The sequence below is a fragment of the Mustela putorius genome, unplaced genomic scaffold (assembly GCF_011764305.1).
Source record: "Mustela putorius furo isolate JIRA1106 unplaced genomic scaffold, ASM1176430v1.1 tig00003850_pilon_pilon_pilon, whole genome shotgun sequence".
Lineage (NCBI taxonomy): Eukaryota > Metazoa > Chordata > Mammalia > Carnivora > Mustelidae > Mustela > Mustela putorius.
In genome coordinates, this window is record NW_025422002.1 from 16,956,764 (window position 1) to 16,982,675 (window position 25,912).

General features: G+C 51.4%; 1 protein-coding gene across 3 annotated transcripts in view; it reads left to right on the forward strand.

Annotated features, from left to right (window-relative positions):
* MGLL (monoglyceride lipase) overlaps window positions 1-25,912 on the forward strand; it is a 224,369-nt gene that overhangs the window by 179,664 nt on the left and 18,793 nt on the right. For all 3 annotated transcript variants that reach the window (XM_045063393.1, XM_004738640.2, XM_004738638.3), the window contains exons 4-5: window positions 14,547-14,683; window positions 16,018-16,128. In XM_045063393.1, coding sequence (XP_044919328.1) covers window positions 14,547-14,683; window positions 16,018-16,128 — 248 coding nt within the window. The remainder of the gene's footprint in view (window positions 1-14,546; window positions 14,684-16,017; window positions 16,129-25,912) is intronic.

The following is a 25,912-nucleotide window of genomic DNA, read 5'->3' on the forward strand; positions in this document are numbered from 1 at the left end:
ATTAATTTTCATATCCTCATCCCCTAGCCGGGTCCCCGCGCGTCGGTTTAATGCACGGATGCGCGAACTCCAATTACCATCATTTCTTGAGAGCAGATATGATTGTAGGCTGATTGCTGAGCTGGGGGATTTTGTGTTCATGCTTTATGTGTCTGTACATAGGTATAAGCGTGACTTCAAAAAAAAAAAAAAGCTTTTATTTTCTGCTCCTAATGACAAAATACTAGTTCATTGTACAAATTTTGGAAAATATAAAAGAAGGAAAAACAAATTAACCTTAATCAGACTACTCAGAAACAACCAGTACCCTCTTGTGTGGTATATCCTTGTAGCTATGTGCACGAATTTATGGGGAGTGTGTGTGTGTGCATGCATGCATACACATGTGTACCCTTGTGCATGTGCGTGGGTATACGTGTGTGTGCATGTTTGTGCGTGTGCTTGTGAGTGACTGAGGCCAGTGATTTTGCTGGCAGAACAGGCTGCTGTTGCCTTGAGTTCCTGCAGGTCTAGCCTCCCACCTGCTTCAGAGGCATGCTCTGTTCCCCTCCCGCGGGTCCTGGGACTCACTCCCTTGGTGGTGTACTTTCCTCTGTGTTATTGTTAGTCATTTCTGACCTTGGAAAAGGGGAGTGCAGAGACTGAAGCTTGTCGGGAGCAGATCTAGAGACTCTCTCTTTCCCTGTACATAGGAGGATGCCAAGGACACAGAGAGGGCAAGGGTCTAGCTCAGAGCCAGCCACGAGGCTGCAGGCAGAATGGGGATGCTTGACTTCATCTCCACAGCAAACCCAGAAGGAAAAGGGCCCTGAATTTCACCAGTTTGGACATAGAGGTTACAACTTGGCAGGGAGCCTCTGTCTGCACCACTCCCTTGCTCCACTGGGAATCTCTTCCAGGGACCCTCCCCTCCCTGCCCGCTCCAGATCCGCCTCCCTGTGCTCCTGGAGCCCTGGGTACTGGGAGCATGCATCCCTAGACGTCTGCTAGCTTCCCCTGTCCCCTCCTTCCCATCTTTACTGGAACACCACCTTCTCACGAGACTCTGAAATTGTCACCCTCCTATCCACACCACATATGTGCCCTGCCCGCATGCCCCCTGCTCGGCTTCCTCCCACCAGCAGACCTGCTCTGCATTTTCTGTGTCTCTCATCTGATTCCACCGGAATGACAGCAGGCCTGTTTGGGGGTGTGGAGGGGGGCTCTGTTAAAATGGGCATTATCTGAATTTATATATTCTAAAAGTGTTATAATGGGAAAACCCTCTGGAACTTTCACATTGCTCCGGTTCAGTTTGATAATGGTCAGAATCCTGGGGTTCGGAGATCAGGCTTTGCACCCAGATCACGGACATCTCGGCAAAGGACCATTTGCAGGCTGCAAGCATAATGGGGCCTTCCACGCAAAGTGGAGGGAGCACCCCCTGTGGCAGGGGCCCATGGCACCACGAGGAGCACAGAAGCCGTCGTGTCTGCGGGGAGGTCTAATGGTGGAGGCCAACCTTGTGAGGTAGGCAGAGGATGGTGGCATTCTGAGCAGAGAGTTACCTTTGCACCAGAACAGAGTCATAACTGAGCTGTGTGGAGGGAAGGCAGACCGTCTGTGGTTGCAGGAACATAAGGGAAAGGGTGCCATGCACACTAGTTGGCTTGGCTCCCGCTGTCCTGACAAGCATCGCAGGCCCAGAGGGAGGAAATTCAATAACACACATGGACTTCCTGGTGGTTCTGGAAGTCCTACATTGGCAGGGTTGGTTTCCTCTGAGGCCTCTCTCCATGGTGTGCAGATGGCCGTCTTCTCCGTGTCCTCGAGTTGTCGGCCATCTGAGTGTGTCTGTGTCCTAGTAAGGACACCAGTCAGACTGCAGAGGGCGTGCCCCTTGAACCTCTTTTTAACTTAATCACCTCTTGAAAGGCCCTGGGTCCAAACACTGTCACATCCTAAGGTACTGGGGGTTTAGGACTTCAGCCTAAGACTTTGTGGGGGCCACAGCTTAGCACCTCACACAGGAGTGAGTTAGGTGAGTGTGGCCAGCTTGGGGGGCTGTGGCCAGCTCTGCGGGCTTTCTCCCTGGGGGTTATTGAGGGAGGAAAGTGTCAACAGATTCTGTGGCCCAATGCTGAATTCAGAAGCACTCAGATTGGTCTCCGAGGTTCCTTTGAGCGCCAAATGCCTCCTCTTGGTGTAGAGGAAAAAAGTTCTGAGGCCACGGAAGGCAGACATGTTTTTATGGAAGAAAGGACTAAAATCGCCCTCTGTATGCCACACCAGTGGGAGTCACAAAGTATGGCCACAAGTCGTTTGCTATTTGCTTCCAATTACTTTTAACACATGGCATTTGGGAGAACACTTCTGAATCTTCTCACGAATTACTCTTTACTCTGTGTCAAACCTTTGGGGCCCCTTCCCTCATGAAATCCTGCTCCTGCCAGGAATGCCTCCCCTTTCTGGGCTGTGACTGAGTGACAGGCTCAGGAGTCTGTGAGCCAGTCCCAGGACCCTCAGGTGTGGAACAGGGCTCCAGCCCCAGCAGTTTCTGGGTGTTTCCTTTGAGGTAGTCTTTGAGGAAATGGAGAGGTGTCATCGTGGAAGCTGGTGTCAGGGAGCCTGGGACCATGTGTCCTAAGTCTTTGGACAGCCACCTGATGAAACATACCTCTGACTGTGCCCATTTGGGGCCAGTCTGGCTTTGAGAGACTGCAGCCAGTTTACCTGGAATGAACCTCTAATTTGTGACCCAATGAACTGCAGTCTCTGGTTCTGGTTAGTTCTCTTACTCCTGAGAATTTGCTATAGGTCTGGCACTTTCTAAGCACCCTGCCCTGAGGGGCACACCATCTCTGGGGTGGGGTGTGGTGTGTGGTTCTACATCGTGAAGTCTAGTTACACTACGGAGTAGGGACACTGGGACTAGGGAGCCTGAGCACATGGGGAGAAACTGAGGGCCTTCTAGGGGACAGACAAGATGAGCCAACTTCCACACAGAGTGAGGGGGTGGGGAGGGGATGACAAAGGACCCTCTAGGCCAGCGAGATGGGAGGACACGGCATATCTGTGGGCCTAGGTAGGCGAGAGTTTCACTCTCAGAAGGAGGGTGGCCACCGTCTGCTAGGGGTGATGACGCAGCTCAGACACACCTGGAAAACCGTAGCAACAGTGATGTGTGGGGCTCCCATAGGAGAAGACTCAGTGCAAGTGGTCGCCTGTATCTTGGTTAGGGTTTTTTTCCCTGAAGCAGAGTGAGGAAGACTTTCCCACTTGAGCAGGACATGGGCTCATGTCAGCAATCCTGGGAGCCCTGTCTCTTCTGCCCGGCTCCGCGCTGCTGTCACATTAGCCATTTCCACCTGTTCCGGTCCGGGCCACTCTCTCGCAAGCTCCTGGCTGACAGGTGTCCCCTTCTATTTGAACTCTGAAAAGTAACAAGCACTTTTGTGAACACAGTGGGAAAATATAGGCAGTTTCACAGCTGGTCTCTCTCTTTTTTTTTTTTAATAGATTTATTTATTTATTTATTTGACAGAGATCACAAGTAAGCAGAGAGGCAGGCAGAGAGAGAGGAAGGAAAGCAGGCTCCCTGCTGAGCAGAGAGCCTGATGTGGGGCTCAATCCCAGGACCCTGGGACCATGACCCGAGTCGAAGGCAGAGGCTTTAACCCACTGAGCCGCCCAGGCGCCCCCACAGCTGGTCTTTTAAGAAGTCAGCGCCCCACTTAGCCTTCTCTGTTCAGCCTCAGTGGCTCACCTGGCCCCGCCCACAGAGAGAGTTTCTGACAACCATCTCTGGAGGGGATCTCGCTCTGGGCGCAGCACCCCTGTCCAGCCGTGCTCGGCCCGAGGGAGGAAGGCTGTGCTGGGAAGGCTGAACAAACACCAAGCTGCCAACAGCTGCCTCTACCTGCTCCCTGTGTAAACTTCAGCCACCTGCCCGCCGGATACACCTGTCCCCAAGGGCAGTTTTAACCCATAAGAAACCGGGACCATAGCAGCAAGGTGGCTGGCCCCCACACTCCCCCAGTTACAAAGCAGGAGTCAGGATTTGAACCCAGACCCCTTCTGTGGTCTTCCAGGAGCTCTGCCAGCCAGTGGGTTTACAGAATGCAGTCACATACATTATTCAAAACATAGTCTGTTTAATCTGTCCCCTAACAAAAATCAAGGCCTGCTGAAGGACATGGAGAAAAATAGTTTTAACATGAAATATTCTGCGAAAGCCACGTCAGGTCAGGAATCTGCCGAATTTGGCACATTGTCTCCCATCCCTCTGACCTTTTGCCCTTTTCCTGCCTCTAAATATATGAAGGTTTTTAAAAATACATTTACCATTTTTCTGAAGTCTCAAACCCTTGGGGTTGCTGATCTCATGGAGTAATCTCTTGGCATGCTGTAATTTGCCTCAAGCATTATTCAGAATTTGCAGAGCATCCTGTTATTTTTCTCACAGAATTTTTATTCCTTGATCTCATTGCATCCTGGAAGTTTCTGAGCATGAACGCCTTGCCCCACCCCACAGCTGTTACCTGTTTTTATAAACTTTCTGTATATTCAACGTGACATTCGTCGGAAAGATCTGGGTGAAAGGTCTGGTATTTCTGGATGATTTGGGCTAACCCAGGATCTGTTTGGGAGGCAAAATACGAACAGGAGGACGGCCCCCACAGGCATGACACGTGGGAGAGTGATCGCTAGTTCCAGAGTGGGAACCAGCCTCCCTCGGCTCTCCAAAACCGAGCTGTCATCTTACGGTGTGATGCAAGAGAGATATCCTCATGCTAGACGCCAAGAACCTGAGTTATGACACTTTTTGTCATGCTGTTTTCTCTTATTTATACAGTGGAGAGTAGGATGTTTTCAAATAAGCCCTCTAAACATGAAATCCTGAAAGTGTATTATTTGTAAAATGCTACACCGTTAACAGCCTTTTAGCTGGTTACATTATAAAGCATGTTGTAACAGTTTAAAAAAAAAAACAACAAAACTGAGCCAAAATGTGTTTCCATTGCCCATATGCTGAATGCTGGCATCTTTATACCTTTTTCAAGCTGTTGTCAATTAGTAAAGAAATTAATTTCCGCCTTTAAGTCCTTTGTAAAGTTGAGTGTGTGCTTGGATGCTGTGGAGAGCTAGAATGGAAGGCAGTTTCCTTCGGTGGAAGGGAACTCGGTGCACTGCTAGCCAGGGGCCAAAATGCTGTTCCTAGTGTCTGTGCAAGGAAGCCTGGACCGGCAGCAAACACAAGAGGAGGAAATGGCTTTTGTTGAGGGAAACAAACCGTTTTTCAAGCCAGCAAGCTGTGATCTTGGACTTTTCGCCATATGCACGTTCTGTAAAAGAGAAAGAGCAAGAGACAGGAGCCGGACCTCCCTGGTCACATGCTCTTCCTTGCCCTGGTGGGGGATAGACGCCTCCTCACCGGGATCACATCGCCTCTATGGTTCCTGGGCCCTAGGACTTTGAATCACACTTTGTTCCCACACTCTGCTCTTGGAACCTAACAAGGGCATTTTTAGCCTGAGAGGCGTGTGTAGGCTGATGACCATTTTGTGCCCCCCTTGGGTGGCAGCAAACGGCCTTCAGCCTTAGGCTGCTATTCCTTTACTTTTCATTTGTCATTGGTCTTCCACTCTTACCCTTTGGTAGCACAGAAAGCAAGCCAGACCTTCATTGCAAAACAGGCATTGAGACCATGATCTCTAAAGTAGGAAGGAAATATGGGGGTGTAGGCATGTCATTCCATTAAAGCCCTGAGGTTAACACTGGGAGCAGACAGTATAGTCTGGGGAAATCTTCTGGAACTGGAAGACTGTGGCTCTGAGCCTCTGAGCTGGATTTCTGTCACCTCACCTTGCAGTGCATTCAATACAGCTGCCTGCTCCAGAGCTTCCAAATGAGTCAACTCTGAGCCTGGATGATTTTATGAACCACTGTTTGGGTCCCATTTATATCCTATGCTCACTCCCCACCAAAAGCAGAGAAGAAAAAACATGACTGGAGCTCCATGTTCTTCAGACCAAAATGATAGCTTCCCCTGGGGTGCCTGCATGGAAACCAAGTGAATTTCTACCTCCCTTGTAATAAACAAAGACCCAGCTCCCTGTGCAGACAAAGATGTGATGAAACTCACACTTCCGGACTTTGTGGGGGATGAGGAAAACTGCCCATTTAGAAAAGCATTTTAGGTTTCTACGAATGGGGACTCCCCCAAATATTCCTATCTTTTGGTCCAGAAACCCCATCTTGGCAAGTTAATCCTAATAATTCTATAAACATCTGTAACAAGATGTTCACCCAGTGTTATTGATAACACCAAAGATTGAAAGCACTCTCAAAGCCTTGCATTGAAAATAGTTGAGTCCTGATTTGACCCCCTTGCTGGGATAGCAGGCAGTCAGTAGAAATCACAAGTACAAATTAGGTAACAATGCAAGGGGGCTATTCATATATCATATATAAAATTACAAATCAACTTTAGGTTCCCAGTCCCCAGCCAAGAATGGGCACACAGCAGGTGTTTAGGAAATACTTATTTGGTTGAAATGAGCTGTGTTTCCATCTTCCTGCAGCAGCCCTGTTAGAGAAGTCCAGGTTGGTTCACAGGACTGATCTCCTCCCCAATCACGCCCTGGCACCCATGCCCCTGGGGACTGGAAGTGGGGTCGAATTATACTCCCTTGCTGGAGTGTAATTGCTGGAAATCACATCTAAGGCCACCTCCTCCTAAGCCTTCTGCCCCTTTGTAAGGTGCATCCTAGGTGGCCCAGCAGGAGACCTGTGCCTGACAAAGAGCAAGGCACCTGCATCCCAGGCTGGGAAGAGCCTGAGAAGCCCTTGCCAGCCTGCCGTGGCCCTGTGGGGGGTCATGTCCAGAGTGGCATGCAAGGCAGGTGGCCTCCCAGGGGCCGTAGGGAATAGAATGATTCTGTGGGTTGTTAAAAACATAAGCGGTGAGCTCTTTAGGCAGCCTGCCACAATTTGAGGTTTTTCTCCCAGCAATGCGTCCTAGGTCAGTTCACACGGTTCATGTTGGCAGGCTGTTGAAATGAGACCGAACTTTAATAATGCTCATTTCTGGTTGGCGAGGGCAGGAGTGGTATGTTGTTTTCCATTCGTTTGTTCATGTGGTTTCGTATTTCTGCAGCCAGTACCTACCGATGACTTCCTCTGTGCCCAGCACTGACCCCAACACTTTACGTAGATGATCGCCCTTAATCTTAGCAACAATCCAAGTCGGGTGGGGCTACGATTACCCGTACTTTACAGCTCCAAGGAGTTGAAAACCTTGCATGATGCCTTGCTAGAATGAAGCCAAATTTGACCTGAGGAAGTCTAACCCCAGAGTTGCTCCCCCACCCCTGACCCCACACTCCATGGCTACCTCCATGCTTGTCTGGTTTTTCCCAGATAGCTGCCTTGAACATGTATTACTGTAAGTTTAACTGATGCTTATGGCTGGCTGCTTCTGTCCAAGGCCTCCCTTTGCCTCATCCCTTATTCTGACAAGACCGAGTTGGTGGGGGGATGCCTGAGGCCAGATTCCAGGGCCCTCAGCCTCCACCCCTCCACCATTACCATGTGGGACCCCCACCCTGCTTGCTCCTTGGGAGGGGGAGACTTGGTTCGGGAAACAAAGCTTCCTGGGGCGTGGCTTGCCCTCACATTTGCTAGAGGAATCCAGAGGAAAGATTTAAGTCATCGTTTACAAATTTCCAGGGATCACAGGCACTTCTGACATCATAACGCCTTGGGCCATGTTAGTACAGAGTGAATGCCGGGTTTGAGGAGCAGAGGACCTCCCTGCATCCTGGAGGGGGTCGGTGATGCGCCGGAATAAAAAAATAACACAGCAGATGTCCCAGTGCAAAGAATGCAGGGCGGCTTTGGGTCCGGACCCTGTCCTCATAATAACGTGATCATGACAGTAGGTATTTATTGAGCCCACCTGCACACCCCCACATAGTGCCAACACCTTACACTCAGGCTTTCACTCCATACTCATGGCACCCCATGGAGTGGGCTCCATGAGTGTCCCTTACAGCAGGCGAGGAAGCTGAGCCTTTGGGGGTGAAGTCACCTGTTCCAGGTCACATGGAGGCTGAGCTGACTCCAGCCCTCCACCCCTAACCCCAGTCCTCTAGTGCCCGGCCCTCTCTGGCTTTTGCCTCCTCTTCTTGCACTGGACAGTGATCCTTAGTGTTCTTATTACCACAGTGCAGGAGTCACTGCAGGAGTCACAGTGCAGGAGGCTGGCATAGGCATGAGCTCATGAGAAAACTTGACGAATGGGTCTCTTTTCTTTTTGCCTTCGTACCGTCTTAGGTCCACATCTTGAATTTGCACCCCACTTACTTCATGGGGCTGAGAACCTCCGCCTCCTGCCTTCTCTGAAAGCTCTGGGACGGTGACCTCAGCTGGTCTTGGGGACTTGTCCCTCTCCGAGGCTTTCAGTAAGCTCCGCTTTGTATATATTAAAAGTGGAGCATCTCACATCTTGGCGAAATGCATCTGTGCGTGTTTGAAAGCCATGCAGGGTACCATGCGCATCCTCCTTTGTTTTTTCTGAGCAGCCCTCGGTCGAGTTTCCACAGGCACTGGACTTGGGTTGCTGCATTTCTGTGTTTTTGTCGTGTTTACCTAAACACACTCCAAACAAGCTCCCAGCACTGAAGAACATCCCTGGGGGCTTCTGGAATCAGGAAAGGACATGACAGATCTAACTTACTGTTTTGGAAGGGGAAGAGGAGTCTGTGACGTGTGAAACCTGGGGAATTTTTGTTTGTAGGAAACTGAGCTGAAAGGTGATTTCATATTTCGTGTCTAAGAAAGCCATGCTTGTCCCGGGGACGCAGACCAGCTGCCCTCTGTCTCTTTGGAGAGCTGGACAAGACTAAATCCTTATAAGTGTGAGAAATAATGTGCGGAAGATGTGCGGAAGAAGGCTGGTACAGAAGAGGGCTGAACCCCGAGATAGTTCACAAGTTTTCTCATCTGAAACTGTATGTAGGGCCAAGGTTGGGGCGGGCGGGTGATAGTTAGCATATGCTGACGGCCTGCTGTATGCCCAGTAGGTTATACCATTTCCTTTATCCCCTCAACACCTGCAGAAGATGGGTACACGCTTTACCCATTTTACACCTGGGCAAGTAATCAAGGTAACTACCATCATAAACTTTGTGTTCCCTTCCCTCACGTTGCTATTTTATGCTTTTATCACATAGGCATGGCACTCTCAAAGAGTACATTGTTTACTTTTGCTGGGAGGTTTTGTTATTGCTTTTGCTTTTTAGCTTTATAGGAAACGGCTGATCTGCACAGTTACACCATCTTCTGTGACTTGCTTTTGTTCACCTTATATTTTGTTGTCTAAGATTCGTTCATGTTGCTACACGTAGCTTTAGCTCATTCAAGCTTATTCATCTGACTGTAGCAGATCCCTTTTGCTACAATATATCCATCTCTGGTTATGATCAGGCTGCTACAACCCTATGCCTGTCTCCTGGGGGATGCACAAGAATTTCTCTTGCAGGTGTTTATACCTGGGGTGAAATTGTTGGGTTGTAGAGTACAGAATTTCCACCCTATGAGATGCCAAAATGTTTTCCAAAGTGGCTATACCAGTGTCTCTCCTTCCTGTGATACATACGAGTTAATAATTCCATTAGACTTAGAAGTGGGGGCCTCGAGAGGGCCTTCACCTAACAGTGTCCATTCCACCCTGGCAGTCAGCTACAGCCAATTCTCCCGCTGGGTTTGAGGGGCTGTGACGCTCACATCTCGCTTCGGCTGGTCGAGGCATATGACTTGCAAGGCCAGAGGTTCCATGATGATCAGTGATCATCTCTCTGGTTGGCCTGACCACACACCTTGTGAGCGCACCGCCCCCCCCCCGCCCCCCAGCCCAGTGCTTGCTGACCTCCAGTGGGTTAGCCAGGAATGCAAGGCCAATACCCTAATTGTGGTGGGAGGAAGTGCCCATTCTCTCACCAATGGATGTCCCCAGGGAAACCAACACCAGCTCCCCAGAGCCTAGGCTCCGAGTTAGTTCCACGTGCCTCCCAAGGCTGCCTTGCCCATGGGAAGAAAGCTCCTCCAGAAAATCCAGAACAGAGAACTCACAGAACTGCAGAAACACAACGGCATGGAAAATAACACTTCTGAAGAAGCAGAAACTGGGAGAGATTTCTGCTTGTACAGAAGCCCTTACATAGGTAGGAGGCTAGGAAAACCAAAGCCGTAGGGCATCCCCCTACCCCTCCGCCACAGACACCTCCCTGGAGATGTCCGGGCGCCGCTTCATAGGACAGATGTCCAAGCTGGGACCTGGGCACCCTGAGGTCTCGTGGAGCCCTTGGCAGCATTCTAGACTTTCCGGGCTGGCCTATGACTTTCAGAAGCCACAGGGACTGCGGGAAAACGCTGGTCTGATGTTAACACCTGTAGTCACACGCCTGCATTTTAAATAACACAAGCCAGGGGAGGGTAAGTTGTGGCTGGCTAGCTCTGCCACACTGAGGCTTCCCGTGGACTTAGCAGCTTCTGTGGGTCTCTTGGTCAGCAGGGGAAGTAGGTGCTGCTGCAGGCCAGCCCTGGAGCTGAGGGCTGCCCTCCTCCATGTGGGAGCCTGGTGGGTGGAGGCAGAACCAGAGACCAGGACCAGGACCTCAGGCAGGACCCTGTATCCTGCTTCATTAAGGAAAGTCTCCAGTTCGCTGTGTCTTCTATCTGCACCCCCTATCCGGGGGCCTCTCCCCACCCTGCTGACTCCCTCCCTCCACCCGGAGGTGAAGCATTCCTTCCTAACTCCTGGCAGCCAGAGCGAAGGCCCCATCAGCTGAACAGGGACGGGTCATCGTGTCCATGCGAACACCTTCGAACACAGTGCTCTCCTAGACATGAGGTCTCCGGTGAGCGTCTGTCGCTGTTTGCTGTTTGCTGTGGTTAATTTCGATGTCTCTGCCCAGCCTGCGTGTTCCCGCTGTGCTCTGCTCTCAAATATTTGGGAAGGCTCGCAACAGATGCTTCCTGGGGCCCGTGTTTGCACATTTGCAGGTAGTAACAAGCTCAGCTGCTTGGCGAGTGTGACCCACCCCGTGTGAACCGCAGCTGATGGGCCACTCCCGGGGCTTGCCTCAGGTGCGAGCAGCTCTTGACACAAGCCTGGAGGGAAGGTGCCCACCTTGTGTGCTGGTGGCAGTTTCTTACCCAGTGAGGAAGGGCTTTTCTCTTCATTCCACCACCTTCCGAGCTCCCGCTTCCTGCCCATGTTTCCCATGGATAATGAAAGACACTGGATGTGGAGTCTGGACCTGACTCACTGCAGCACCGAGCTCCATTCAGTCGGCCAGAGGGTCCCTTTCCTCTGGAAAGTGGGGCGCTGGAACCCTAACTCGCAGTCGTGAGGATCACAGGGAATAAACTCTGGGAAAAGGGCTTTGTAAATGATAAACGGCCACTCAAACATCGGGTGTTGTTATTCCCGCTTTGTGAGCCTTTATTCTGTCTTCCCTTACTTCAAGCCATCTTGTCCCAGCGTTTTCTTCTATAAGAAAATGAATATTGAGTAGGACTGGTTCCCTAATGAAAGGGATGTGGGGTAGTCCTTTCTTTTTATTCGAACATTAACAGGATCATCAGCCTTCTGAAAAAGGGTTCTTGAAAAGACACAAGGGAAAGGAGAATCTGAGTTGCACACGTGGACTGTTTGTGGTTTCGGAGGCTCCGTCCGTATGGTGGGAAAGTAAATGGATCACATCCACTGTAGCTGGAGTCATGGAGTAAAGCTCTTTGATGCGTGGCCATTATGGAAATACTGCCTACAGTTCATTTCAATGGACATTCATCAAGCCCCTCCATTCTGCCAGGCTTGTGCACAGAGCCCCAAGGAAGTGCAAGTGACTACAAGGGGATCCCCGCTCCCCAGGACAGCCTGGCAAATATGGGGTACATGCATGCTGAACTTCCTCCTTCATGTCCTTAGCAGACATCACTCATCACACACAGCACTCTCCTCTGCCCAGGCCAGGCAGACTTGCCTTGGAATCCCCCGCGGCACAGTGCAGTGGGGATCTCGGGCTACTGTGGGCTCAGAGCACCTTCCAGAAGGGGAGCAGGGCAGTGCTGAGCCGCTTAAAGCCGGGAGAGCTTGCAGCAGGCAGGGAGGATGGTCAGGAGGCCGTGGCCAGTGAAACCAAACAGGGGCCTCATCCCTTGGGAGCGACTGATTCAAGAGGCTCTGCCGCTGGAAATCCAGAAGGAATCAGGGATCAACTAGCCATAGGGACAGAATTAAAGTCAAAGGCAACATGAAGCCCCATGTGAGTAGAAGAGCCCGTCTGGAAGCAGTTTGAGGAGCCACAGGACAACTGGGAGTCTTTCTGACCAGATCTGCAGTCTGGAAGCGTTGGAGCCAGAGACTGTGTAGTTAGTAGAGATGTATATAATCGGAGGAGAGCCAGAGCATGGGAGCCACACACGGAAACGAGGGCGAGCCAGGCGAGTGCCCAGGGCCTCCTGCATGTGGTCCGTAGAGAGGAGAGGCAGATATTGTAATACTTAATAACAGGAGCTAGCCCCAGAGTAAGCAGACTGGCGGAACTGGGCAGAAATCCAGAAATAGACTAGATTCAAGTGAAAGTGGGAACTATGGAGTATGACAAGGATGACCTCACAATCCAGTGACGTAATGAAGGAATTTTTCATGACTTCCGTTAAGACATTTGCAATAACTTGAACTTTAAAGACAAGACTCTGGCATATCATTACTGAAGTATATTCTAAGGATGGGGGAGGGAGGATGGGGAATTAACGTGGAATGGGTGTTATCAGTCCTCTCCAGCTGCCATGACAAAGCGCCATAGACGGGACATCTTAAACAACAGACATTTATTTACTCGCACACCCAGAGGCTCGAAGCCCAAGACTGAGGTATTGCAGGGCTAGTTTCTTCCAAGGCCTTTCTCCTTGGCCTGCAGGTGGCCACTTCTTGCTGCGTCCTCCCATGGTCTTTCCACTGTGCACATGCCCTCGACGTCTCTGTGTCCTAATCTCCTCTGCCTATAAGAACAGGGGTCAGATAGGGTTAAGACCCACCAGAACGGCCTCATTTTAATTAAGTCACCTCTTTGAACCTGTCTCCAAAGGCAGTCCCATTATGAGCCACAGGGGTCTAGGACTTCAACATAAGAGTTTAGGGGTGGCGGGGGACACAATTCAGACCCTGATAAGGAGTATGGAGCTTCAATTCAGGGACGTCCTGGACGTGGATGGTGGTGACAGCAGCACAACCTGGTGAATGTACTCAAGCCCACTGAACCAACTGTACACTAAAAAATAGTTGAGATGGTAAATTGCATGGTATCTTTATTTTGCCACAATAAAAAAATAATAATCAATTTAAGGAGGGAAGAAACCCTCCGGGGGCGAAGGAGCAGAGGGTGCTATTGAGACAGCGACTGCTGGTGGGCTTCTGCCACCACGCGATGGTCAGGAAGGTGGCAGGGCTGGGGCGTGTTGTGCGTGGTGGACAGCAGGACAGCAGGGCGCAGGAGCTTGTCCCCTGCCCAACGAGGTGGGTCCTGAATTTGAGGTGCGGGCAGCCTATCAGCTCTAAGCAGTAAGTCCTTCCCCTTTCTATCTATGAAATGAGTGCTGCCATCGTTACTCCCGTAACAGCTTGTCCCCGCAGAGATGGCAGGAAGAGTTTGGGCAGATACCCTGGCTGCGTGGCCCCTGTTCTTTGGGATCTCTTTCTTTTTGTGATTTTCAAACAGTCTCGTGAGGGGCTTGCAGCCTGAATAAGGAAGCCGCAGCCGCTAGCACGCTGTTTCTATAGCGACTGATGTCCTTCAGAGGGAAAACATGGAGAGGCCCTAAGAAAAGAACCAGGGGAAACGAACAGCGCAGAAACACGACAGATGATAAAGTCCAGGAGGAATACACTGTGACCTAGTTTTAGCGCGGCTTCGTGGAGGCTCCTGGCAAACACCCCGGGCTGTTTTATCTCATTGTGTGTTTGTCAGATTGTCATCGCTGAAAGCTGTGAGTGAGGTGACAAGATGTAACACTTTGACCCGGTGAAAATCTAATGTTGAAACACAACTGTGAGGACCAAGTTGCTGGGAAGACCCCAGAAAATTCTGAGCCCCATCAATTTCACTCCCGGCCACTTGGTAGAAAATCAGACCCTGTTGAGACTCTGTGCACCTGTCTGTTCTTCCTTCCTTGGAAACAGCCACAAGGAAAGCATCCTGGCTGCGTTGGACAGGCTTTGCAATGTTTCTTGCAAAGAAACATTGTCCTTCCTTATCTCACTTCCAGGCTGTAGGATCTTGGGAAAGTTCCTTAACCAGTCTGTGCTTTGACTTCTGAAGCTGTAAAACGGGGAGAGAACTCCCATGTGGGAGAGTGGTTGGAAAGAGAGGATTCCACGGGATGATACATTTGGGTCCTCGGTCAAGAGTGGTCGGTAATTCTGGTGGGGAAACCACTGGGCTCAGGTGGCCCACGGCCTCCTGGTAACTGTGATTCTCTCATTTTCCATTCCCTTCCAGTTGGCCACGGACAGAGCGAAGGGGAGAGGATGGTAGTGTCCGACTTCCACGTTTTCATCAGGGATGTGTTACAGCACGTGGATATCATGCAGAAAGACTACCCAGGGCTTCCTGTCTTCCTTCTGGGCCACTCCATGGTAAGCAGACCGCAGAAGACCCCACCCAAATCAAGCCCGGTCCCCAGCCTCGCTGTGGGTGGGAGGGGTGAGACCCCCGTGATGAAAAGACAAGGTGCTCCCCACCCCACCTGCTCTCTGCCTGGCTGGCACGCCCCCTCTCTGCGTGCCCTGAACTTGGAGCTCCCGGGCATTTTTGCACTCAGGACAAGCCAGGTTCAGTGTCCTGGAGACAGTCCAAGAGGGAGCTTCTCATTGAGACCCAAGATGCCAAGAGGCTGCCTGCCCATCCTTTCTGAGGGCCTCTGCTGCAGGGCCTCTTCGGAAACAAATCTTTTCTTTTCAGGCTCTGTTGGCCCTTCAGTGCCATTTCACGGTGAGACTCCCAAGGGCGCCTCTCCCTACAGAGCCATTTCTCAGAGCAGGGATGGCTCTTCCGTCAGTGAGAAGCCCAGGGAAAGTGCCCAAACCCTGGATGCTTGCTCCAGCCTGTACAGTACGAATGGGAACTGGGGACACGGTCTCCCCAGGGAAACAAGTCCTTAAACACCATTCAGAATCCTTTCCACCTTTTAAATGTATCTAATCCCCTAAGAATCTACCAAGTATAATCTTTAAGTCCACAGCCTGCAAATGGGCAGCACGTCTCCCCCTGGGCATCCTGACAGGTTGGCTGGCAGAGAATTTTGAACTGATGATATGTGAAGGTGGGGGGCGGCGGGGGACTTTTCCCTTTGGGGCCGGGCTTCCGCCCCCTTTATAACAGCCTGTCTTGCTTCCTGCACGTCTCTTACCTGCCCGGCCTCTATCTGCCTTTGTGGTCCCACCTACCCTCATCCTCAGGCCCACAACCAAAGCCTCATGCTTCCAGCACTGTTCATGCTCACTAAGTATTTTTCTTGGAACCAAAATTTCTGGGACCTTGACCGAACCAAGAAGGAAAAAAAAAAAGTATAGCCATCTCTTCTTATAATCCGATTACCAAAACAAAAATCTCATATTAGGGCTGACAGCATGAATGCATTGGGGGTCTGCCAGCTTTTGGCTGGAAACGAAGTAGGAATGTGTTGTTTAACTGGCAGCCCACAAGCAGGAACCTTATTTATATCTCTCTGAAATGTTTGCTCTTGGAAAACCCTGAGGGGGGAAAAAAATGTGTGTAATAAAATAATTGCAGATCCAGTTTATCCAACATTCGGTGGAGTCTACTCCAAGGTAAGCCCCCCACCCCCACCCCACCTGGGGCTCCGGGCCAGGCCTGCAGCTTCGGGGGAGTGTGTTGATGGTGGTTTATTAGAAATATGTGCGCTGGCCCAAGCTGGCATGTGCCCATCCTGGCCTGTTTTGCTTTGCAGGGAGGTGCCATCGTCATTCTCACGGCTGCAGAGAGGCCAAGCCACTTCTCCGGTATGGTCCTTATTTCGCCCTTGGTTCTGGCCAATCCTGAGTCTGCGACAACTTTCAAGGTAAACAGACTTCCGGTTCTGGGCAAGTCCTGCAGGGCCGGGGGGTCCCTGGGCGTCCATGGGCACGTCCTTTACTGGCTAAAGTCTGGGGGGAAGGGCCGGAGTCCGTTTTCGGACCTCATCCTTCGCTGTGTGAAGGTTTGGACAAATACCAAACCTTGTCGCCATGGGGGTTCCGTGATGTCTGAAGTCAGGTGTGTTTTCTCCCTTAGCGATGAGAGAAGAACGGTTTCCTGTTTTTGTGTGTTTTCTTGGTGAAAGTTGAAGAGGGAAAAAGTGACACATGTTGGGAATCTAGCAAAATAACCTTTGTTAACAGTTTGTGTTGAGGGCCTGGGCTGATTTTCATTGACTATTTGCCAGCTTGAGCTAAAAAGTACATGCTGAGGGGAACGGCCAGCAGTCTGTGGTGGTGACGTAGGGGGGTCCGCTGAGCAGCAGCTCTCCTCCAGCCTGGAGCACGTTTTCCTTTGCTCTAAGGATGCATCCCTCTGTTTGAGCCATCATTTTGTTGTCCCGGTACACGGTGGCATGCATGGACATGCTCTTGGTTCTGGGGCTCCGGGCGATGTGCATGCACATGGTACACGAGCTAACATTCAGTTGATCTCTGAACAACGCAGGTGTGAACTACATGAGTCTACTCATGCATGGATGTCTTTCAACAGATAAAGGCAATTATCATATGGTGTCACTTATTTGTGGAGCATAACAAATAGCATGGAGGACAAGGGGAGATGGCGAGGAGAAGGGAGTTGAGGGAAATTGAAAGGGGAGGTGAACCATGAGAGACTATGGACTCTGAAAAACAATCTGAGGGTTTTGAAGGGGCAGGGGGTGGGAGGTAGGGGGAGCCAGGTGGTGGGTATTATGGAGGGCACATATGGCATGGAGCACTGGGTGTGGTGCAAAAACAATGAATTCTGTTACACTGAAAAGAAATTAATAAGAAAAGAAAAATGAAAAAAAAAACATATAGGGATGTAAATATATTTTCTCTTCCTTACGATTTTCTTTCTTCCTTCCTAATGATTTTCTTAATCACATTATTTCTTCAGTTTACTTTAGCGTAGGAATATAACGTATGTTATGTAATCCATACAAAATATGTGCTAATCACCTATTGATGTAATGGGTAAGGTTTCCAGGCAACAGTAGGCTATTAGTAGTTGGGTTTTGTGGGCAGGGGGCGGGGCAGGGAGGGTCAACATTATGTTTGGTTTTCAGCTGGACAGAGGCTCAGCGCCCCTAGCCTCAAATTGTTCAGGGGTCAACTGAACTGCCTAGGAGCGGAACAGGTGCTTCGTCTCAGAGAAGGGAGATGAGAGCGTGGCGTCTCAGGACTGCTTGCCGTGAACGTGGGCTGTGAATGTTCTGGACCTATCCTTTAGTGGCGTGAGGTTTAAGAGAGAGCATAAGTGAATGAGAGTTGGAGAATCCCAACCCCGTGCATCCCCAGGGAAGGGTTAATCTTATGCCAGTGCCAGTGGGGCTGCCCTCTGAGCCAGTTGTCAGGACTCTCAAAGGACTCAGAGGGTGAGGTGGGGGTCATGGGGCCATGGGGAACTGGCTTACCCTCCTTTCTCTGGCCTCACCGTCAAACGGCGGCAGGACTTCTAAATAATTGCCCGGTAGCATTGATACCTCCAGTTCCTCCCGAGCACCCAAGTAGAGGAGCATTGGACAGGAATAAAGGCTTGTAAGAATGTTTTCAAAGTGTTTCCTTCAGCCCATGGCCAGAGGTGGGTGGGCAGGTCCTGTGGAGAGCCTTTCCTTTACATACAGAGAAATGGAGACAGGCTGAGCCAGAGAGAAACCTGGAACTATCTGATAGTTTAACCAGAGAACAGCGATTTACTTAATCCACCGAAGAATAGAGATGTCTCGCGTCTTTGAGTGTTGCCCCATTGGAAGGAAATCACCACTGACTTGTTGGAACCAACTGTCATTAGTAAATTTCAGTGCTGTGTAGGCGGACAGCAGTGCAGGTGGATGCCACCCTGTTTCTGCCAGGGAAAGAAATTGAAGGTCATTCCCAGAACCATAGGTAATGCCCAGATGGGCTACTTCCTGGTCACTGACATGTGCAAGAGGATGTGTGACCTCCTGGATAGCTCCCCTCATGACTGTAATCAACTATATAGCACGAGGGCAAATCACTCACATCAAGGATTCTTTTCCACGTAGAACGAGCAAGACCAGGATCACAGTGGAGCGGGGAGTTCTCACGGCACCCATGTGCTCTGACTCAGGAAGGTGTACTCAGTTCAGTGAGCGCCCAGCATGTGCCCTGCTTTCCTCTGCCTTATCACCCCCGGGAGAGGTTGTGACCTTGTTTTGTGAAAGGGAACACTGAGGCTTGGGCAGGGCGAGTGACCTGCCAGGATCACACAGCTTGCCTGATTGATCTGAATCCAGGGCTGTCCACTCTCCCTCTAGAATGTTTCCCTAGAGAAGAAAATAGGTATTTTCTGACGTGAATGTTCTTCCTTAGAGACAAGCCAGAGACCTTGGGGCTTTCCAGATAAAATGCACAAGGGGGTCATGGCAGCAGGGCCCAGAGGTGGGCCCCAAGGCTTCCCATCAGAGTCTCTAGCAGAAGTGGAACTTCCAGGCAAGGCTACCAGTGTGACCTCTCCAAGCCCTGTGCTAATAGATCACCTTGTCAAATCAGAAACCAGCCGTCCCTGGGGGGTGCTGGTCTCCTCTTATTAACCAAGACAAATTGGATTTCCTGTTGCCCCCAGACCTGAGGACACATCTTCCCCACCACGAAATCTGTTGCTGCCCCTGGGTCTTGGGCAGTTTTGACTGACAGAGTCCCTGATTCATCTGCCTACCCGCCCCCAGGGTGACTGGATTACCCTGTACACAGCTAGTCTAGTGCGACAACCTTCCTGAAAGCATCTCGGAGAACCTTTGTTTAAAATTTAAACATTGTTAGAATAACACTTTCACAGAGTTCAAACGTTAAAACTTGAGGAGAGGACAGACAGGGGGCTGTCTCTGCCTGGTGGAGGCCGGCCGCTGGAGTCTCCATCTACTGGGACGCACAGGCACGTGCTACTCGTTGCTGTGTTTTACACAAATGAGAATACCCTCTCTGTGACTTCTGCAGGCTTTGTTCTTTCTGCTGGCTTCATTTTTGTGGGTTCGGCTTTAGTTTGGTTGTTTTACTCAGCATATGATACCACTTGCGCCTCCTTCAGGATTCAGGAGTAGTTATTCCCATCAGCATTAACTGGAATAGTTCAGGCTAGGTCCTGGAATAGGTAAGGTCTCCCTTACAGACCTCCAAGAGGACTGGCTTCCCAGAGACCACTACCACCTGAGAGGGCTGAGGTGGAAGAGGGGGCCTTGCCGTGGCCAAGACAGAGGGCAAAGTCAAGTCCTGGCTGCGCCCCTCCTCCCAGTGGACTGTGCGGTGGTTTGTTTCATGGCACCGAACGCCTGCTGAAGAGATTCTCCAAATCATCGAATTGGGCAGCTTTGAGTACAGACAGGAACGTGGAAGAGGACAGTCCCTACCCCCTGGATTGTAGGAACACCGGATCCCCGTGCCAGACCACACCCCCTGCCCACACACACCCCACCAGACCTGCACAGGGCTGGTCTTAGCTCCACACTCCCTTTTCCACAAGCTGGGGTATGTTTAGCCTGGAGGACAGACAAGGAGGACAGGGGTCTGGCCCCCAAACACTGTCTGTGTTTAGAATGTTATTGTACAAGGGAAGGGACCACAGGAGAAATTTGGAAACAATATCCAGTGTATCAGAACCAGTCTCAGCTGCTTATGAGGCTGTTTCCTGGGGATTCTCTCCACGTCCTACACCTGGGGTGGTGCAGAGCTAGAGTCCTTCCCAGGAGCAGAGGTGAAACCCTGGGCTGCCCAGCTAGGTGTGTGTGTGAAGGAGACTCGGCCTTGGCCTAGCCCCAGGAATAGCATGCAGGAACGTGGGGTGGGGTGCAGAACCACTCACTTTTCTAGGTGGGTGAGATGAGGAACAGCTGAAATCCCCATGGGCAGTGCCTGGGGTTGTTGGTGGGGTTGGGGAGCTCAGCCTGCACAGAGAGTAATCTTCTAAATGATCTTCTTTGGTAATCTTCTAAATGATCTTCTTTGCCTCTTGCCTGGAGGTTGTCCCTGGGGATCCAGGGTCAGGGACACAGGAGCCAGCCCACCCAATTCCAGATGCTTCCAATCCCTATCAATCAGGGCACCTGGCCAAGTAGAGAGGAGAGAGCCGCCATGAAGCAGGCCCTCAGTGCATGAGCTGCCCTATCTGGGTTCCTTTCCCCCACCACCCAGTAAGGAGAGAAAGTCATTCCCAATTCACAGACAAGAACGTGGCGCCAATTGTTTTGCTCAAGGTCAGCTTGTGCCCCAACCCTGGTCGGCGAGTGAGGCAAGATACTCCCTTTCACCCTAAAGCATGCCTGCCAGCGGTCAGCTGCCCTTGACTGGAGCGCCTTCTCATCTGTTTGTAGTCACCAGGCTCTAGAAGGCCCTGGGAACAATCTGGGTGCTGGGAATGGAGGGGAAACAGGAGGCAATGGGTGGGGTGGGGGGGGATTGCCCCTCTTTCACATGTGCTGTGAAGTTAGACCCAGGAACCAAGACTTAACTACAGTCATGAATGGGCCCATGAATCTGGCAGCTGGAATGCGCCTGGGGATAGGGGGTGTTACTTCTGTCCTACAGGTGCCCGAGCTGTCGTAGCTGGGGGTTCAGACTTCTAGACGCTGGCATTCAAGAAACAAGTCATCTCCCCAACACATCTTTGGGGAGCCCCTGCTGTAGGTCAGCCACAGGGCAGACAGCGGTGAGCCGCTGCTCCCCCCTTCCCAGCTCGGCATGCAGAAAAGGCACAAGGCACTTTCTAGTCTCCACTGGCCTAAGGCCGCGTTCCTCCCCCACCCAGAGTTTCTGGGCTGACCCTTGCAGAAGGCATCCTCACAGAAGGCCTAGCTCTCTGGCCCCCTTTTGCACAAGTTGGCTTGCCGGAGCCACTTTAGAAGATCGCAATTATAATTTCCTCCCTCATGTCAGCCGCAGAAGCTTCAAAATGATCTTAGGGAGCCATTAAAACCTTTTGGATCAATAGAGGCATTTGCGCCTCTATTGTCACTAGTCACTAGTATTTAAAGGGATGGGCTCAGCATTTCATCCAGGAATGGCCCAAGGGCATGTCAAGGGCCAGTGACACACTCTGGTCCCTGGCTCATCGGGAGGTGGACCTCACTTCTGGAAGAGTTATTCTTTTTGGGGGGCGCAATAGTTTTCAGGGTTCTAGCTGTGACGGTAGGCTTGTTGCAATCCATCACTCTGAAAAACACTGGCGGTGCTCTCTCTGCAGTCAGACCAGGAGAATTTGTTGAGTTTCTCCTGGGGACAGAAGCCAGAAGGGCAATTAGGGAGGAACTCTGTGGAAACCAGTTCTCAGGTAACTTTCCCAGCAATACTTTGAGGTTTGTTTCATTATCCCCATGTGAGAGATGAAGAAACTGAGGACCACAGACTTCTTGGTGATTCAGAACCAGAGTTTGAATCAAAATTTGCCTGGCTCTCAGTCTCCTCTTTCTGGGGCTGGGAGGCTGGCAACTTGGGGCCCATTCGCTGTAAGTCTACCCCCAAATTATCCTCCAGTGATGAGACCTGGGGTCCCTGCTGAGTCAGCACCACTGGGTGGCACAAACCTGACTCAGCCTGCAGGGGTCATGATTTGAAGGGGGAATCTCACCTCAGTGGGGGCTGTCTGGGGTCACTCCTCCTTGGAGCTGGATCCAAGGCTCTCTCCACACTCCTGCAGGATTATCCGAAGAGCGTGAGCGAACTGGGAACGAGAAGTTTATTCTGTTTGATTCCAACTTCCTTATGGGTGAGCTGCACCTCTCACTGGGGCCTCTGCCGGCTTTTCTTGCCTTCCCTTAAAGGTGATGGAGGCCTCTCCCAGCTGATGGTAGAGGCTTAGGGAGACCGATGGTGGAGGCTTAAGGAGATCATGGTGGGATGCAGCAGCACCGACCCGGGCAGCCTGAACCAAATTGGTCCTCAGGGTGTGGGCTCTGTCAGGCCGTTTCCGTCCCTACTCTTCCCTTACTACATGGCCCTTCCTCACCTCATACCCCCTTCTCAGCCCTTCTGGCTCTCTGCATTACTACAATCAACCCACTGCCCCTGCTCGATTCATTCAGCCCTGCCTCACCCTTTCCTCCCTCACCAACCTCTAGGCTAATGGAATAAACAACCCCTAGAAGAATAGCAGGGAAAAGGGTTTTCTTTCGCACCTGTTCCAAGCATTCTGCCCCTGCAACGTCTTGGATTTTTTTGTGGGGAAGTGGCTAAGCACCTAATTCTCTTTGTTTTTTTAAGCCACATTATTGTCATCAAAAGATTTGCCTCTACCTTCAAGAAGGCACCCTTACGCTGTCTCCTCCTACTTATTCTTTGGGGGAAAGGCCTTTGGCAGCTGTGGGAGGGAGCTGTCTCCCCAGCACTTGGCTCACTGTACTTGGAAGAGGGAGGCATAGCAGCCGACTGGTCTGGCTGTAACTGGTTAGTTTCCTCCACAGAGACCAAACCTTGCCATTGTTCATTTTGGGATTTTTGTTTATTTGTTTAAGATTTGATTTATTTGAGAGAGAAAGAGAGAGAGTGCGCGTGCACGAGTGTAGTGAGAGGGAGGAGAAGGCGGAGCAGAGGGAGAGGGAGAAGCAGGCTCCTCGCTGAGCAGGGAGCGGGATGCAGAGCTCAATCCCAGGACGCCTGGATTACGACCCGAGCCAAAGGCAGACACTTAACCGACTGAGCCTCCCCAGGCACCCCTGGCTTTGTTCATTTTGTACAAAGCAAACACTTCTCCAGAAATGGCCCTCTTCTTTTAGTTTTCTTCCAAAACTCTTTCCCTAAAAGTTTCCTTTAGCTGTAGAAAGCTCTTCTGTTAAGAGAAAGAAAAGTGTTCTCTAGGAGAGAGGACTGTCATCCTGTCCTGCAGGCAGAGTCCTTCCTGGGCCTCTTATCCCCTCCCTCCGCCCTGTGAATCCAGAGCAAGGATGGTTTGAGCCACTGTGCTGCCTTTTCTGATCCTTGTCAAACCTAATCTCACAACATCTTCTCCTGGAAGTGGGGGTCTTGGTACTTTGGGGCATAAATATGTTGGTTTAAGAAGCACCAGTGGCAAGAGCATAGATTCGAAGATGAAGGTAAGTCTGTCTCCTCACCCCTGGGCCGGCCCTTGTGTGCCCAGGTCCATGAGGAATCGGGTGACGGTCACAAAACGTAAATTGTTGGTGAACAAGAAATCTGGTGGTGGTCTTAGGAGTGCGGGCATGGAGGCTGTGTGGACTCCCTCCTTCACTTTGCTGGAGGGTGGCTTGGCTGTGGAGCTGGTATGCCCCCAGGCCTTTCCCTGGCTGTCTGCCATCTAAACGGGAAATGGGTGGGAAACTGAAGGGTGGGAAGACAGTGGTGTCCTTGAGCACGCTGGGCCAGACCAGACAGGCACACGGGCCTTTGATTCCAAAGCATGGCAGGGCCACACACCGTCAACCGTCAGCCCTCAGGCCCACTCAAGGAGCCATGGTGAGGTTCACCAAGGACGGCAAGATGTCCAGATGACAGTTGCTCAAGCTTTGGGCTACACATTAAGTCCTTCCCCAGTAGTGTCGCCCTTGGGCCAGTCCTCCTGGAGGGAAGAAGTCCCACAGAGTCCTCCACCCTCCTGAAGCAGTTGGACCCCAGTAGGGACCAGAGGGCACAGCACCTTGCCTCCCTCCCTGACCACACACTCATCTGCTATATTTGCTCTTCATTTAAACTTTTCCTTTAACCTTTAAAAGCATACATCCCAACTCCTGAATTTAGGTTCCCAGAGGAGCCTCCAATTTCTGGAGTTCATAGACATTTGGAAACACCCTAACCCTTTCCTTTGGGAGAGCTCTCCAGACTCCAAGCCATCCCGGTCATGTGCTTGTCTGCGGGGCTGCTTCACGACCCTGCCTTGACAATTGAGCCCTGCCCCACAGGTTCTATCCATCCCATGAGGCTGCACACTGTATGGCCAAGTCCAGGCCCTTCCCCAGTGCTCCCAGTTGGATTCTCTTCTATTTCTCCACTAGACTCTCACACGTTAGCTCAGGGTGCTTCGTGGCACCTGGTGTGTTGACAGCAGTGAGTTGACATGCTTGGGGATCGCTGGCTTGGACCCCTGGCGTGGGGGGCTGGGAGTGAGGCTGGTCTTCAAGGCAGGGAGCTCCCATCTTTTCCTGAAGCATGCACGCTTGACCCTGTGGACCTCAGAGTGGCTGGATGCACCTGTGTGCACCTGTGAGCACCTTTGCACCTGTGAACAAAGCCCTTTTTTCTTCTCTGCCTGATTCCTAGCCATGTGAGAGGACATCCAGCTCGTACAGCCCGAGGACACAGGATGTTTTATAGCTCTGAGTGTCAAACAGGTAGCGGGGTCCAGCACGTGACTCCACAGAGAGCCCCAATGGCAGCTGTGTGTGGTCACCCCCAGGAAATTCAGGCCCCCACTTAACGCTCATATGGAGAGAGAATAACCAAGGCCAGTGGTGTAAGGGAAAAGCACAGTGTCGCCCAGACCGTTGTCCCCATCCCAGCTGGCTGTGTGGTACACTGCTGAGCCTATTTCCTTGTGCAATAAAGATGAACCCTCACGGCATCTGTATCAAGATTAAAAGTCTGGGCATCTACGGCTGTATGCGACACAGCAAAGATTGTCCTTCAGTTGATGTGAGTGCCCTCACCCCCGCTGAGGGGGTACCAAGGGGACATCACCTCTCGGCTCCATGATATGCGCCTTCCACAAAGACTGAGAACTCACTGCTCGCCACCTTCCCTGCGATTCTAATTTCAGCAAGTCACAGCTCACTTGTGAAATAGCATCTCTCCCCCCTGAGTGTCTGTGCCCAGTGCAGAAACGCGAACAGCCCCCCTCTGCGGGGAGAAGTGTGAGATCCAGGCTCACACTCTTCCTGGGTAAACACCAGATCCTGCAGGAGAGATGGGTGGGGAGGCGCAGCTCGTCCCTGCATTGGGCTCAAGTTTAAGGAGCACGGATTAAGCACCTACTGTGTGCCAGGTGCTTTATCACATGGTGGTCCTCTGGGGGAACGCCAAGGTCCCCACTGACAGCTAAGGGAATGGGGGCTCCGTGATGCTCTGATCTCGCATACAAGTGTGCAAGTCAGCACTGCCGGGGATCAAATCAGGTCTCTTTCCTTCTGCCACGCATCTCCTGATCAAGCTGGTGACGATTTCTGTCTCCCTCTGAGACAAACCAAGGCCATCCACAGATTCTTCCATATCAGAGCAGGCTTCTCTGGGATCTTCCGAGCTATCCCGCTTCACAGGTGATCTGGGTGGTTCTGCTCCTGCTGTGTATTTTTAGGAACCTCACAGAAGTGACTCGTGCCTAAGACCTCAGCTAGGCAGCTCCCGCAAAGAATTCCGAACCGCAACCGATGAGTGACTGTGGGGAGGGCGGCCACACATGATCCGGAACAGGCAAAAAATAGATATGGCATTCCTGCCGTCAGCTGCGGCGGCCCACCTCCCGCCCGGCTCCCCCCACGGCACAGATCTGAGCCAGACTAACTGGAGGTTGTCTGAATCAGAGCAGGCAGAGTCCCGGGGTGTTCAGCCTGGGGAAGTGGACCTGGCTGATGTTCAGCTCGGGTGTCACTTTCCTTAATTTATTGTAAACTGTCCTGTGGGCAGAGCTGGGCGTGGATGCCACCGAACTCACACCCTTTGTTTTCC